Source organism: Anser brachyrhynchus (assembly GCF_964034855.1).
Source record: "Anser brachyrhynchus genome assembly, contig: SCAFFOLD_321, whole genome shotgun sequence".
In the NCBI taxonomy this organism is placed as follows: domain Eukaryota; kingdom Metazoa; phylum Chordata; class Aves; order Anseriformes; family Anatidae; genus Anser; species Anser brachyrhynchus.
Genome location: NW_027663727.1, coordinates 107,448 through 121,023, shown reverse-complemented (window position 1 = coordinate 121,023; position 13,576 = coordinate 107,448). Strand labels below are relative to the sequence as shown.

Here is a 13,576-nt window from a genome sequence, read left to right as displayed (position 1 = left end):
GAGGGATGAAGGGGAGGGAGGGCCAATGGGAGGGAGGCTCGCCTCACGAGGGGGCGGGACTTCGAGGCAGGCAGCCAACGGGGGAGGCGGAGCGCCCCGGAGGACCGGAAGAGCCGGGAGGCGCTCTGGTCTCGTCTCGCTGGCCGCGCAGGCGCAGTGCGCAGGCGCCCGGCCATGCCGAAGGGAGCTCGGCCGCCGGCGGGGGCCCGGCAGGAGGAATGGCGGGGGGGGGAGGGCGAGGGGCACGGTGAGGCCGGGGGGAGGGCCGGGGGGGTCGGGGGGGGGGGGCGGTCCTGAGGGGGGGTTGGGTGCGGGAGGGGAGCCCTAGGGGGGGAGAGGGGGGCTTAAAGGGGGGAGGGAGGGGGGTCTGGGGGGGAGGGGCAGGGGATCCCTATGGGGGGAGCGGGGGGGGGGGGGGTAAAAAAGGGGGTTGGGTCCCTATGGGGGGGGGGCAGGGGGGTCCCGGGGGGGTGAGGAGGGGGGAGGAAGCACGGGGGGGGGGGAGGGGGAGGGGTTGGGGGGGGGAGGAGGGGGGAGGGGAGCATAGGGGGGAGGGGAGGGGGTTGGGGGGGTGAGGAGGGGGGAGGGGAGCACGGGGGGGGGAGGGGAGGGGGTTGGGGGGGGGGCTGGGGGATCCCTGGGGGGGGTGGGGGGTGGATCCCGGGGGGGTTCCATGCTGCTGACCCCGTTCTTCCCCCCCATCACTAGAGCAACCGGTGAAGAAGGGCCGGAAGGACCGGCGGGGCAAGAAATCGGTGAGCTCTGCCCCCTGACCTCTGACCCCTGATCTCTGACCTCTGGCCTTGACCCCAAACCTGATCTCTGACCTTTGACACCCCCCCCCCCCCCCAACCCCAAAAGTTCTTCGAGGAGCTGGCGGAGGACGAGAAGCCGGCCCCCCCCAGCGAGGCCCCGCAGGCGCCTGAGAAGGAAGGGCAGCCCCAGCAGGTTCGTTAGCGTCGTGTTAATTAGGGGGGGGCGGGGCCAAAGGGGGGTGGGGCAAGAAAGGGGAGGAGCCAAAGGGGGTGGGGGGCAAAAGGGGGGTGGAACCAAAGGGGGTGGGGGGAGAATGGGTGGAGTCAGAGGGGGTGGGGCCAGAAGGGTGGGGTCAGGGGGGGCTGGGAGAAAAGGCGGCTTTCCGGAGTCCTTAAGAGGGTAATTAGTGGGCTAATTAGCGGGGTAATTAACGATCCCCCCCCCCAGGCCTCCCGGCGGAAGCAGCGGGAGCGGCGCAGGGAGCGGCGGGCGCCCCGGTGCCGAGCCCGAGCCCGAGGAGGAGGAGCTGAGCCGGCGGCTGCGGGAGCTGGCGGCCCCCAGCCGCGAGGAGGAGGACGAGGAGGAGGAGGAAGGTGAGGCCGAAGGCTCCCCCCACCCCCCCCCAACCTCCGGGAGCAGCGAGTCCCGGCTAGAGCGGCCCCCCAGAGGGGGGCCGCTCTAGGCAGCGGGCGCAGCTCTATGGTCTGGCACTGACCACCCCCCCCCCCCCCTTCCCCCTTTCTATGGTTTTTGTTTTTTTGGGGTCCCCCCCCAGCGCCGCCCCCGAGGAGAGGGGGGAGGAGGAGGAAGGTGAGTGGGGGAGGGGGGGGGACCCTCAATGTTGGGGGGGGACAAAAATGTTGGGAGGAGACCCCAAATATTGGGGGGAGGGGATCCTAAATATTGGGGGGGATGGTGGCAAAAATGTTGGGGGGGACCCCAAATGTCGGGGGGGGGGGGCAAAAATGTTGGGGGGGACCCCAAATGTCTTGGGGGGGGGGCAAAAATGCGGGGGGGGGACCCCAAATATTGGGGGGAGGGGATCCTAAATATTGGGGGGGTCAAAAATGTTGGGGGGGACCCCAAATGTCGGGGGGAGGGGACCCTAAATATCAGGGGAGACCCCAAATATCGGGGGGAACCCCAAATGTCGGGGGGGGCAAAAATATTTGGGGGGGGACCCCAAATGTCTTGGAGGGGGATAAAAATGTTGGGGGGGACCCTAAATGTTTGGGGGGCGGGGACAAAAATGTTGGGGGGGACCCCAAATGTCGGGGGGAGGGGACCCTAAATATCAGGGCAGACCCCAAATATCGGGGGGAACCCCAAATGTCGGGGGGGGGCAAAAATATTTGGGGGGGACCCTAAATGTCTTGGAGGGGGATAAAAATGTTGGGGGGGACCCTAAATGTTTGGGGGGCGGGGACAAAAATGTGGGGGGGGACCCCAAATGTCGGGGGGGATCCCAAATGTGGGGGGTGTCAAAAATGTTGGGGGGACCCCAATATCAGGGGGGGGCCCAAATGTCTGGGGAGGGGGGCAAAAATGCGGGGGGGACCCCAAATATCAGGGAGCACCCCAAATGTTGGGGGGGGTAAAAATATTTGGGGGGGACCCCAAATATTGGGGGCAGGGGACTAAATACTGGGGGGGACCCCAAAATATCGTGGGGGCCAAGTATGGGGGGGCGGGAACCCCAAATATTGGGGGGGGGACCCCAAATATCAGGGAGAGGAAACCCTAAATGTTGGGGGGGGGGGGAACCCCAAATCAGGAGAGGAAAATCGGGGGTAAAAAGCCAGAATTTGGGTAAAATCAGGGATATCCTACAGCTGGGAGAAGGGGTCAAAGGGGGGGGGGGGACCCTAAAACCCTAAAAGGGGGAGCGGGGTGGGAAAAGGGGCCCCAAAATGGGGGAGAATCCGTCAAAATGGGGGAAATCTTGTCAAAACAGAGGAAATCGGGTCAAAATAGAGGAGGGGGGGTTTTGGGGAGACCCAAAAACGGGGCGAAAAAAGGCGGTTTTGGGGTTTTTGGGGGTTTGTCGTAGGGCGGCAACGTCTTCGCGGCGCTGAGCCAGGAGCAGAGCGAGGAGGAGGAGGAGGAGGAGGAGGCCGAAGGGCCCCGGCCGGGCAAAGGCAGGAGCACCAAGGTGGGGGGGGGGGGGGACACGGGGGGGTCAAGAACCCTAAAAATATAGGGGTTTTTTTGGGGCGGGGGGCGCAAACGGTCCTATTTTCGTGGCAGGTCCGGCAGGAGGAAGAGGAGGAGGGGAGGAAGAAGAAGAGCCGCAAGGACGAGAGGAACAAGGGCAGGAAGCCGGTGAGGGGGGGCGCGTTTAGGGCCGGGGGGGCACATTTAGGGTCGGGGGGACCCCGAAAGGGGGGTCTGACCCCATAAATCCCCCCCACACACAGCAGGGGAAAGCCCCCAAGGAGGAGGAGGAGGATGAAGGCTCCGAGGAAGACGCCGGCCCCAAAGGGGGGAAAGTGAGACTGGAAGGGGGGCGGCCCTATAAAAAAACCCTATAATTTTTGTTGGGGGGGGTTGGGGGGCAAATTTGACCCCAAATTTCCCCCCCCCCCAGAACAAATTTGCGGCTCTGGGGGATGACGATGAGGAAGAGGAGGAGGCCGAAGAGCGCCGGAAGGGCGACGAGGCCGTAAGGGGGGGAGGGATTTTGGGGTGGGGGTGGGGATTTTGGGGGTTTTGGGGGAGGATTTTGGGGTTGGGGGGATTTTGGGGTCAGAGGGGATTTTGGGGCCTGGGGGGTGATTTTGGGGTCGGGGGGGTTGGGGGTTTGGGGGGGTGATTTTGGGGGTTGGGGAGGGATTTTGGGGGTTGGGGGGGATTTAGGGGTCTGGGGGGGGCGATTTTGGGGTCTGGGGGGGTTTGGGGTTGGGGGAGGATTTTGGGGTGAGGATTTTGGGGTTGGGGGGGTGATTTTGGGGTTGGGGGGATTTTGGGGTGGGGGGGGTTGGGGTTGGAGGGGACTTGGGGATTTGGGGGGTGATTTTGGGGTCGGGAGGATTTTGGGGTTTGGGGGGGGATTTGGGGTCGGGGGAAGGATTTTGGGGTTTGGGGGGGGAATTTTGGGGTCGGGGGGTTGGGGTTTGGGAGTTTGGGGGGGGATTTTGGGGTTGGGGGGTTGGGGTCGGGGGAGGATTTTGGGGTCGGGGGGAGGATTTTGGGGTTTGGGGGGGTGATTTTGGGGTTTAGGGGGGATTTTGGGGTCGGGGGGAGGATTTTGGGGTCTGGGGGGGAGGATTTTGGGGTGTGTGGGGGGATTTTGGGGTGGGGGGAGGGCTCCTGATGCCCCCCCCTTCCCCCCAGGTCTCCGAGGAGGAGGAGGAGGAGGAGGAGGAGGCCGGGAGGAAGGCCGAGCCCGACGCCCGCGTGAGCAAAAAAGAGAAGAAGAAGCTCAAAAAGCAGGTGGGCGGGGCTTAGCCCCGGTGGGCGGGGCTATGCAAATGAGGGGGCGGGGCTAAACGCATTGGCTCCGCCCCCCAGATGGAGTACGAGCGGCAGGTGGCCACCATGAAGGCGGCGGCGGCGGGCGAGAACGACTTCTCCGTGTCCCAGGCCGAGCTCTCCTCGCGCCAGGCCATGCTGGAGAACGCCTCCGACATCAAGGTGACCCCTTTTGGGGCAAAAACGCCCCCTTTTGGGGCAAAACCGCCCCTTTTTTGGGGTAAAAATGCCCCTTTTTGGGGCAAAAATCACCCCGCTGGGTCCCCCGGTAGTTCGTTAGGGTGGCTTCCCCCTCCGCTGTTTTTTTGGGTTTAAATAGCGGGAACGGGGGTGTGTTTTAAAAAATAAAGGGTTTGGGGTCGCGGGTTTATAGCGGGGGCATCCTGTTAATGGTTTAGGGGCGGGGCTGGGCGCTGTTTTCCTTCAAAAAGCCCCAAATTTGGGGGCGTTTCACGGGGAAAGGGGCGCAAAATTGAATTTCGCCCTTTTCGCTGCGGAACGACGCGGAATTAGGTTGCGACGTCGGCGCTGGGAGCCCCCTTGGGACGAAATTAAGGGGGATTCGGGGTTCCGCGGTGTGACGGGAAGGGGAAATGGGGTCGCTGGGGGGGGGGGTTTGGGGTCCCCTGACCCCCCCCCTTCCCCCTTGTCCCCCCCGCAGCTGGAGAAGTTCAGCATCTCGGCGCACGGCAAGGAGCTCTTCGTCAACGCCGACCTCTACATCGTGGCCGGCCGCCGCTACGGCCTCGTGGGGCCCAACGGGTGAGGATGATTCAGGACCAGGGCGAGGGGGGGCATAAAAAACCCCCAAAAATGGATTTTTAACCCCGTTCCTCGCTGCCAGGAAGGGCAAGACGACGCTGCTGAAGCACATCGCCAACCGCGCGCTCAGCATCCCCCCCAACATCGACGTGCTGCTCTGCGAGCAAGGTGAGCCCCCCGAAAGCCCCGAAACCCTCGAGAACTCCCCCCCCAAAACCCCCAAAATCTTCGTTTTTCCCCCCCAAAAAAAAAGAGGTGGTGGCCGACGACACGCCGGCGGTGCAGGCGGTGCTGCGCGCCGACACCAAGCGGCTGCGGCTGCTGGAGGAGGAGAAGCGGCTGCAGGCGCTGCTGGAAGCGGGCGACGACGGCGCTGCCGAGCGCCTCGAGAAGGTTTTTTGGGGCGGGGGGGACCCCGGGGAACCCCGTGGGGACCCCAAAAAAAACCCCAAACCCCTCCCCGTAGGTGTACGAGGAGCTGCGGGTGATCGGGGCGGCCGCCGCCGAGGCCAAAGCGCGCCGGATCCTCGCCGGTTTGGGTTTCAACCCCGAGATGCAAAACCGAGCCACCAGGAAGTTTTCGGGGGGGTGGCGCATGAGGGTGTCCCTGGCCCGGTAAGGGGACGAAACGGGGTCCGGGGGGGGCGTGATTTTGGGGTGAAACCCCCCCCCCGAAAGCGACGCTCGCGCCCCGCAGGGCGCTGTTCATGGAGCCGACGCTGCTGATGCTGGACGAGCCCACCAACCACCTGGACCTGAACGCCGTCATCTGGCTCAACAAGTGAGGGGAAAAGGGCCCCGATTTGGGGCCGGGGGGGGGCCGGGAAGCGGCGTCCCCAAATGGGGGGGCGATCCTAAAAGGGGGGTGGCCCTAAAGGGGTTTTTTTTTTGGGGGGGGAGGTTGGGAAAAGCGGCGTTTTCTTCGCGCGGCGTTTTCTTCGCGGGGCGGCTTCGGCACGGGGCGTCCCCTTTGCGGGGCGTCCCCTTTGCGGGGCGTCCCCTCGGTCGGGGGGGGCTCTTAACAACCCCAAAGCACCCCAAAATTTCCCTGTCCCCCCCCCCCCTTTTTAGCTACCTGCAGACCTGGAAGAAGACGCTGCTGGTGGTGTCCCACGACCAAGGCTTCCTCGACGACGTCTGCACCGACATCGTCCACCTCGACGCCCAGCGCCTCTTCTACTACCGGGGCAACTACAGTGCGTGGTGGTGGTGGGGGGGGGGGCAAACGGGGCTCCTCGGGGTAATTTTTGGGGTAAAAAAGCCCCTTTTTCGGTCCCCCCGCAGTGACCTTTAAGAAGATGTACCAGCAGAAGCAGAAGGAGCTGCTGAAGCAGTTCGAGAAGCAGGAGAAGAAGCTGCGCGACCTCAAAGCCGGCGGCAAATCCACGAAGCAGGCGGTGAGCCGAGGCTGGGGGGGGGTCCCGAGCCGTAAATCTGCCCCCCCCGACCCCCTTGGGATCCTTGTGAGCCCCCCCCGACCCCTCGGCGGCCCCGAAATCTGTAGGAGAAGCAGACGAAGGAGGCGCTGACCCGCAAGCAGCAGAAGTGCCGGCGGCGGACGGCGGCCGAGGAGGCGGCCGAGGTGCCGGAGCTGCTCAAGCGCCCGCGCGAGTACACCGTGCGCTTCACCTTCCCCAACCCGCCCCCCCTCAGCCCCCCCCATCCTCGGCCTCCACGGTCAGCACCCCCCCGGGGGCCTGGGGGGGGGAATTGGGGGGGCGTGGGGCATGGTTTGGGGGGGTTTGGGGGCGTTACGGGGGAACTGGGGGCACGTTTGGAGGTGTTACGGGGGAACTGGGGGGATTTGGGGGGACAGGGGGCACATTTTGGGGGGGTTTGGGGGGCTTGGGGGCGTTACGGGGGAACTGGGGGCATTTGGGGGCGATTTGGGGGGATGGGGCACGTTTTGGGGGGGAGTTGGGGGGTTTGGGGGCGTTACGGGGGAACTGGGGGCGGTTTGGGGGGGCGCGGGGCTCTTTGGGGGTGGTTTGGGGGGGCAGGGGGCACGTTTTGGGGTGCTTTGGGGGGGTTATGGGGTGCTTTGGGGACAATTGGGGGGACAGGAGGCACGTTTTGGGGGGGTTGGGGGCGTTATGGGGGAACTAGGGGCATTCGGGGGCAATTTGGGGGGTCAGGGGGCACATTTTGGGGGGGGTTGGGAGGGGTTTGGGGGCGTTATGAGGGAACTGGGGGCACTTTGGGGGGGTTTGGGGGTGTTACAGGGGAACTGGGGGCATTTGGGGGCGATTTGGGGCGATTTGGGGGGACAGGGGGCACGTTTTGGGGTGGTTTTGGGGTGTTAGGGGGGACCTGGGGGCATTTGGGGGTGTTTTGGGGGGCATGGGGAGCTTTGAGGACAATTGGAGGGGTTTTAGGGACAATTGGGGGGGGTATGGGGCAATTGGGGGGGCTATGGGGCAATTATAGGGACAATTGGGGGGGGTGGGAAAATCTGGGGGCATTAGGGGGCAATTAGGTGGGACATGGGGGCAGTTGGGGGGCGTTTTGGGGTCCGGGGGAATTTGGGGGGGCCCCGATTCCGCCCCCCCCCAGCCCCTTTGTGGCCCCAGGCGTCGATTTCGGCTACGAGGGGCAGGAGCTGCTCTTCCGCAACCTCGACTTCGGCATCGACATGGACTCGCGGGGTGAGTCCCCGGCGTCAACGCGGGCACGGGGCGGGCCCTACAAAAACAAACGGGGGCCCTCGGCACCCCCGGGAGGGGGCGAGGCCATGCAGGAGCGGAGAGGGGGGGAGAGACCCTACAAAAACAGGGGGCGTGGGGGGGGAGACCCTATAAAAACAGGGAATATAGGGTGGGAGACGCTATAAAAACATGGGATACAGGATGGGAGACCCTACAAAAACAGGGAATACTGGGTGGGAGACCCTACAAAAATAGGGAATATTGGTTGGGAGACTCTATAAAAACATGGAATGTGGGGGGGGAGACCTTATAAACACAGGGAATATAGGGTGGGAGACCCTACAAAAACATGGAATATAGGGTGGGTGGGAGACCCTATAAAAACAGGGAATATAGGGTGGGAGACCCTGTAAAAACATGGAATATAGAGTGGGAGACCCTACAAAAACATGGAATGTAGGGTGGGAGACACTATAAAAACATGGAATATAGAGTGGGAGACCCTACAAAAACATGGAGTATAGGGTGGGTGTGGGAGACCCTACAAAAACAGGGAATACTGGATGGGAGACCCTACAAAAACAGGGAATATTGGTTGGGAGACCCTATAAAAACATGGAATATTGGTTGGGAAACCCTACAAAAACACGGAATGGGGGGTAGGAGACCCTATAAAAACATGGAATGCGAGGTGAGGCACCCTGCAATAACAAAGCTTGGGTGTAGCCTATAACAACACCGAATTAGGAGGCCCTACAGTAACACAGGGTGGAGTCTCGGCGTAAACAAAGCCGCGTGACCCTACAATAACAGCAGGGTTTTGCGCGGCTCCTACGACGAAACGCGGAGGTTTGGGGGAACCCTATAAATAAACGGGGTTTCGCGGAGACCCTACGCTAACGGGGGGGGCCCCCGGGAGACCCTACAATAACAAAGGGCACCGGGGGGCCCCCCCGTGACGTGTTTGTGCCCCCCCAGTTTGCATCGTGGGGCCCCAACGGTGTGGGCAAGAGCACGCTGCTGCTGCTGCTGACGGGGCAGCTGACGCCGGTACGGACACCCCAAAAAGGGTCGGGAACCCCAAAAAAAGGGGATGGGACCCCAAAAAGAGGGGACGGGACCCCAAAAAGGGGCTGGGAACCCCAAAAAGGGGCTGGGACCCCAAAAAAAGGGATGGATACCCCAAAAAAGGGGCTGGGAACCCCAAAAAAGGGGCTGGGAACCCCAAAAAGGGCTGGGAACCCCCAAAAAAAGGGCTAGGAACCCCCAAAAAGGGATGGGAACCCCCCAAAAAAGGGGACGGGAACCCCCAAAAAAAGGGGACGGAACACCAAAAAAAGGGCTGGGAACCCCCAAAGAAAGGGCTGGGAACCCCAAAAAAGGGCTGGGAACCCCCCAAAAAAAGGGATGGACATCCCCATAAAGGGGACGGGACCCCAAAAAAGGGGCGGGAACCCTATAAAAGGGCCAGGAACCCCGAAAAAAGGGGCTGGGAAACCCAAAAAGGGCCAGGAACCCTAAAAAAGGGCTGGGAACCCACCAAAAAGGGCTAGGAACCCCCAAAAAAGGGCCGGGAACCCCAAAAAAGGGGCTGGGAACCCTAAAAAAAGGGGCCAGGAACCCCCAAAAGGGGCTGGACACCCCAAAAAAAGGGCTGGACACCCCCAAAAAGGGGCGGGAACCCCAAAAAGGGGCGGAAACCCTAAAAAAGGGCCGGGAACCCCAAAAAGAGGGGACGGGACCCCAAAAAGGGGCTGGGAACCCTAAAAAGGACTGGGAACCCCCCCCAAAAAGGGGACGGGAACCCCCAAAAAAAGGGCTGGAAACCCCCCAAAAAAGGGCCGGGAACCCCAAGAAGGGGACAGGACCCCAAAAAGGGCTGGGAACCCCCCAAAAAGGGCTGGGAACCCTAAAAAAAGGGCTGGGAACCCCAAAAAAAGGGGCTGGGACCCCCAAAAAAGGGCCGGGACCCCCAAAAAAAGGGGCTGGGACCCCCAAAAAAGGGGCTGGGACCCCCAAAAAAGGGGCTGGGACCCCCAAAAAAGGGCCGGGAACCCCAAAAAAGGGGCTGGGAACCCCCAAAAAAGGGGCTGGGAACCCCCAAAAAAGGCCGGGACCGCCCCAAAAAAAGGAGGGATTTGGGGTTTTGGGGAGGGGGCTGGGGGATTGGGGCCCCCCTGGGAAGCCGAGGGGGTTTTGGGGGACCCCTGGATGTTGGGGGGGGGTGGGGGGCAGGATTTTGGGGACCCCCCCCCCCCCCCACCGACCCCATTCTCTTGCAGACGCGGGGGGAGATGCGCAGGAACCACCGGCTGGTAAGGGGGGGGGGGGGGGTTGGGGCGTGGCCTCTAGTGGGCGTGGCCTCTGGGGGCGGGGCTTGTGTGGGCGGGGCGTCAGGGGGCGGGGCTTCTACGGGGGCGGGGCTTACGGGGGAGGGGCTTTTAGGGGAAAGGGGGCGGGGCTACAACAAGGGGGTGTGGCTTTACGATGGGGGCGTGGCCTGAACTGAAGGGGCGTGGCTTCCCATGAAGGGGGCGTGGCTTCCCAGAAAAGGGGCGTGGCTTCCAGAAAGGGGGCGTGGCTTCACCAGCTGCCCTCCCGCACCACCACCCCTGCCAACCTGAACCGGGGGGGGGGGGGGGGGGGTGGGGCAAAGGGGGCGGGGCCTCCGGCTTGGCCCCGCCCCTAACCCCGCCCCCCGGCCCCGCCCCCCCCCCCCCCCCGCAGAAGGTGGGCTTCTTCAACCAGCAGGCGGCCGAGCAGCTGCGGCTGCAGGAGACGGCGGCCGAGTACCTGCAGCGCGGCTTCAACCTCCCCCACCAGGACGCCCGCAAGTGCCTGGGGCGCTTCGGCCTCGAGGGCCATGCCCACACCCTGCAGATCGCCAAGCTGTCCGGTGAGGGGGGGGGAAGGGGGCGGGGTTAGAGGGGCTGGAGGCAGAGCTTGTACCCCCACACGCCCCCGAGATAGGTTAAGGGGGAGGAGAGGGGTTGCGTAGGGCTGGGGGGGGGGGGTTTATTGGGGTGAGGTGTGGTTTATCGGGGGGTGGTTTGTTTGGGGGGCGGTTTGTGGGGGGGTGGTTTATTGGGGGTGGCTTATTGGGGGCTGGGGTTTATTTGGGGGGTGGTTTATTGGGGGTGTGGTTTATTGGGGGTGTGGTTTGGGGGTGTGGTTTATTTGGGGGTGTGGTTTATTCGGGGCGTAGCTTATTGGGGGCGTGGCTTGGTGGTGGTTTGTTGGGGGTGTGGTTTGTTGGGGGTGTGGTTTGTTGGCGGGGTGGTTTATTGGGGGTGTGGTTTATTGGGGTGGTTTATTTGGGGTGTGGTTTCTTGGGGGTGTGGTTTATTGGGGTGTGGTTTGTTGGTGTGGTTTGTTGGGGGGTGGTTTATTGGGGTGGTTTATTTGGGGTGTGGTTTATTGGGGGGTGGTTTGTTGGGGGTGTGGTTTGTTGGGGGGCGGTTTGTTGGGGGGTGGTTTGTTGGGGGTGTGGCTTGGAGGTGGTTTGTTGGGGGGGTGGTTTATTGGGGTGGTTTATTTGGGGTGTGGTTTATTTGGGGGGTGGTTTATTGGGGGGTGGTTTATTGGGGTCGTGGCTTATTGGGGTGGTTTATTGGGGTGGTTTATTGGAGGCGTGGTTTATTGGGGGGCGTGTTTTTTTTGGGGGCGTGTTTTTTTGGGGCTGTGGCTTGGAGGTGGTTTGTTGGGGGCGTGGTTTATTTGGGGGTGTGGTTTATTGGGGTGTGGTTTATTTGGGGGGTGTGGCTTATTGGGTGTGGTTTATTGGGGGTGTGGTTTGTTGGGGGGTGGTTTGTTGGGGGGGTGGTTTATTGGGGTGTGGTTTATTGGGGTGGTTTATTGGGGGTGTGGTTTATTGGGCTGGTTTGGGGGGGTGTGGTTTATTGGGGGTGTGGTTTATTTGGGGGGGTGGTTTATCGGGGTGTGGTTTATCAGGGGGTGGTTTATCGGGGGGTGGTCTCTCGGGTGGGGGCGGGGTTTCTGTGGCTCTAAGCCCCGCCCCCTTCCCCCCCGCAGGGGGGCAGAAGGCCCGGGTGGTGTTTGCGGAGCTGGCGTGCCGCGAGCCCGACGTCCTCATCCTGGTGAGCGCGGGGAGGGGCCCGGGGACAGCGGGGGGGTCCCCAGCGGGGTCCTGGGGACAGCGGGGGGGACACTGGGGGTCCCCAATGGGGTCCTGGGGACACTGGGGGGTCCCCAACAGGGTCCTGGGGACAGCGGGGGGTCCTTTGGGGGTCCCCAGTGGGGTCCTGGGGCCATCAGGGGGTTGTGGGGACATTGGGGGTCCCCAACAGGGTCCTGGGGACATTGGGGGGGGTCCTGGGGACATTGGGGGGTCCCAATGAGGTCCTGGGGCCATCAGGGGGTCATGGGGACATTGGGGGGGGGGTCTCCAATAGGGTCCTGGGGACATTGGGGGGTCCTGGGGCCATTGTGGGGTCCCCAGTGGGGTCCTGGGGACATTGGGGGGGGGTCGTGGGGACATTGGAGGGTCCCCAATGGGGTCCTGGGGCCATCACGGGGTCCTGGGGACATTGTGGGGTCCCCAGTGGGGTCCTGGGGACATTGGGGGGGACACTGGGGGTCTCCAAGGGGGTCCTGGGGACATCGGGGGGTCCTTTGGGGGTCCCCAAGGGGGTCCTGGGGACATTGGGGGGGGTCCTGGTGACACTGGGGGGTCTCCAAGGGGGTCCTGGGGACATCGGGGGGTCCTTTGGGGGTCTCCAAAGGGGTCCTGGGGACATTGGGGGGGGTCTCCAATAGGGTTCTGGGGACATCGTGGGGTTCCCAGTGGGGTTCCCAGTGGGGTCCTGGGGACACTGGGGGGGGGGGTCGTGGGGACATTGGGGGGGCTCCTGGGGACATTGGGGGGTCCCCAATGGGGTCCTGGGGACATCAGGGGGCCCTTTGGGGGTCTCCAAGGGGGTCCTGCGGACATCGGGGGGTCCTTTGGGGGTCCCCAACGGGGTCCGGGGGCCACTGGGGGCTCATGGGGACATTGGGGGGGTCCCCAATGGGGTCCTGGAGACATCAGGGGGTCACGGGGACATTGTGGGGTCCCCAGCGGGGTCCCGGGGACACTGGGGGGGGTCGTGGGGACATCGTGGGGGGTCGCGGGGACATTGGGGGGGGGTCCCCAACGTGCTCCCCGAGCCGCCCCCCCCCGTCCCCGTCCCCTCAGGACGAGCCCACCAACAACCTGGACATCGAGTCCATCGACGCCTTGGCCGACGCCATCAACGAGTACCGGGGAGGTGAGGAGGCGGGGGGGGGTGGCGTGACGTCACCGTGACATCACGGTGACGTCACGGTGACGTCATGGTCCGTCCCCCCCCGCAGCCGTCATCGTGGTGAGCCACGACGCCCGGCTGATCACGGAGACGGCGTGCCAGCTGTGGGTGGTGGAGGAGCAGGGCCTGAGCCAGATCGACGGCGACTTCGACGACTACAAGCGCGAGGTGCTCGAGGCCCTGGGGGAGGTCGTCATCAGCCGCCCCCGCGAGTGAGGGGGCGCCCCGGGGCCGGGGGGTGGGGGGTGGGGCGCGAGGGGACGGCGGCTGCGCCCCCCCCCACAAACCCCGACCTTTTCCCTTCCTCCCTCGCGGGTTCGGGGCAATAAAACGGGAGCGGCGCAAGAGCGGCTGCGTGGCGCGGTCGGAGTTAACGGGGTGGGGTGGGGGGGTATTCACATCTCGGGGGGGTGCAGGGACCCCAAAAAGCCCCTCATGGGGACCCCGTTAGCCTCTGTGGGGTCCCCGTGAACCCTCGTGGGGTCCCCAGAACCTCCAAACTCTCTCCTGGCTGATGGCGCAACCGTGGCCATCAGTAGGTTCCAGAGTTAACGCGGGTGTATTCACCTCTTGTGGGGTGCAGGGACGGGGGCTGGACCCCAAAAACCCCCTCATGGGGACCCCGTTATCCTCCGCGGG

The 13,576-nt window shown here is 63.8% G+C and overlaps 1 protein-coding gene across 1 annotated transcript; it reads left to right on the top strand.

The window, feature by feature from the left end:
• Positions 1 to 133: 133 nt before the first annotated feature.
• On the top strand, positions 134 to 13,284 carry ABCF1 (ATP binding cassette subfamily F member 1). The gene is given in 29 exon segments (XM_080609057.1): positions 134 to 247; positions 709 to 755; positions 862 to 948; positions 1,204 to 1,245; positions 1,247 to 1,349; positions 1,532 to 1,566; positions 2,807 to 2,908; positions 3,004 to 3,078; positions 3,174 to 3,245; positions 3,344 to 3,418; positions 4,090 to 4,188; positions 4,267 to 4,389; positions 4,889 to 4,989; positions 5,072 to 5,157; positions 5,243 to 5,382; positions 5,456 to 5,604; positions 5,687 to 5,770; positions 6,061 to 6,185; positions 6,274 to 6,386; positions 6,494 to 6,643; positions 6,645 to 6,666; positions 7,560 to 7,634; positions 8,613 to 8,623; positions 8,625 to 8,684; positions 9,917 to 9,949; positions 10,362 to 10,530; positions 11,667 to 11,731; positions 12,829 to 12,901; positions 12,987 to 13,284. Coding segments are annotated over 29 exon segments (2,556 nt in total). The 5' UTR covers positions 134 to 174; the 3' UTR covers positions 13,154 to 13,284.
• Positions 13,285 to 13,576: the final 292 nt, after the last annotated feature.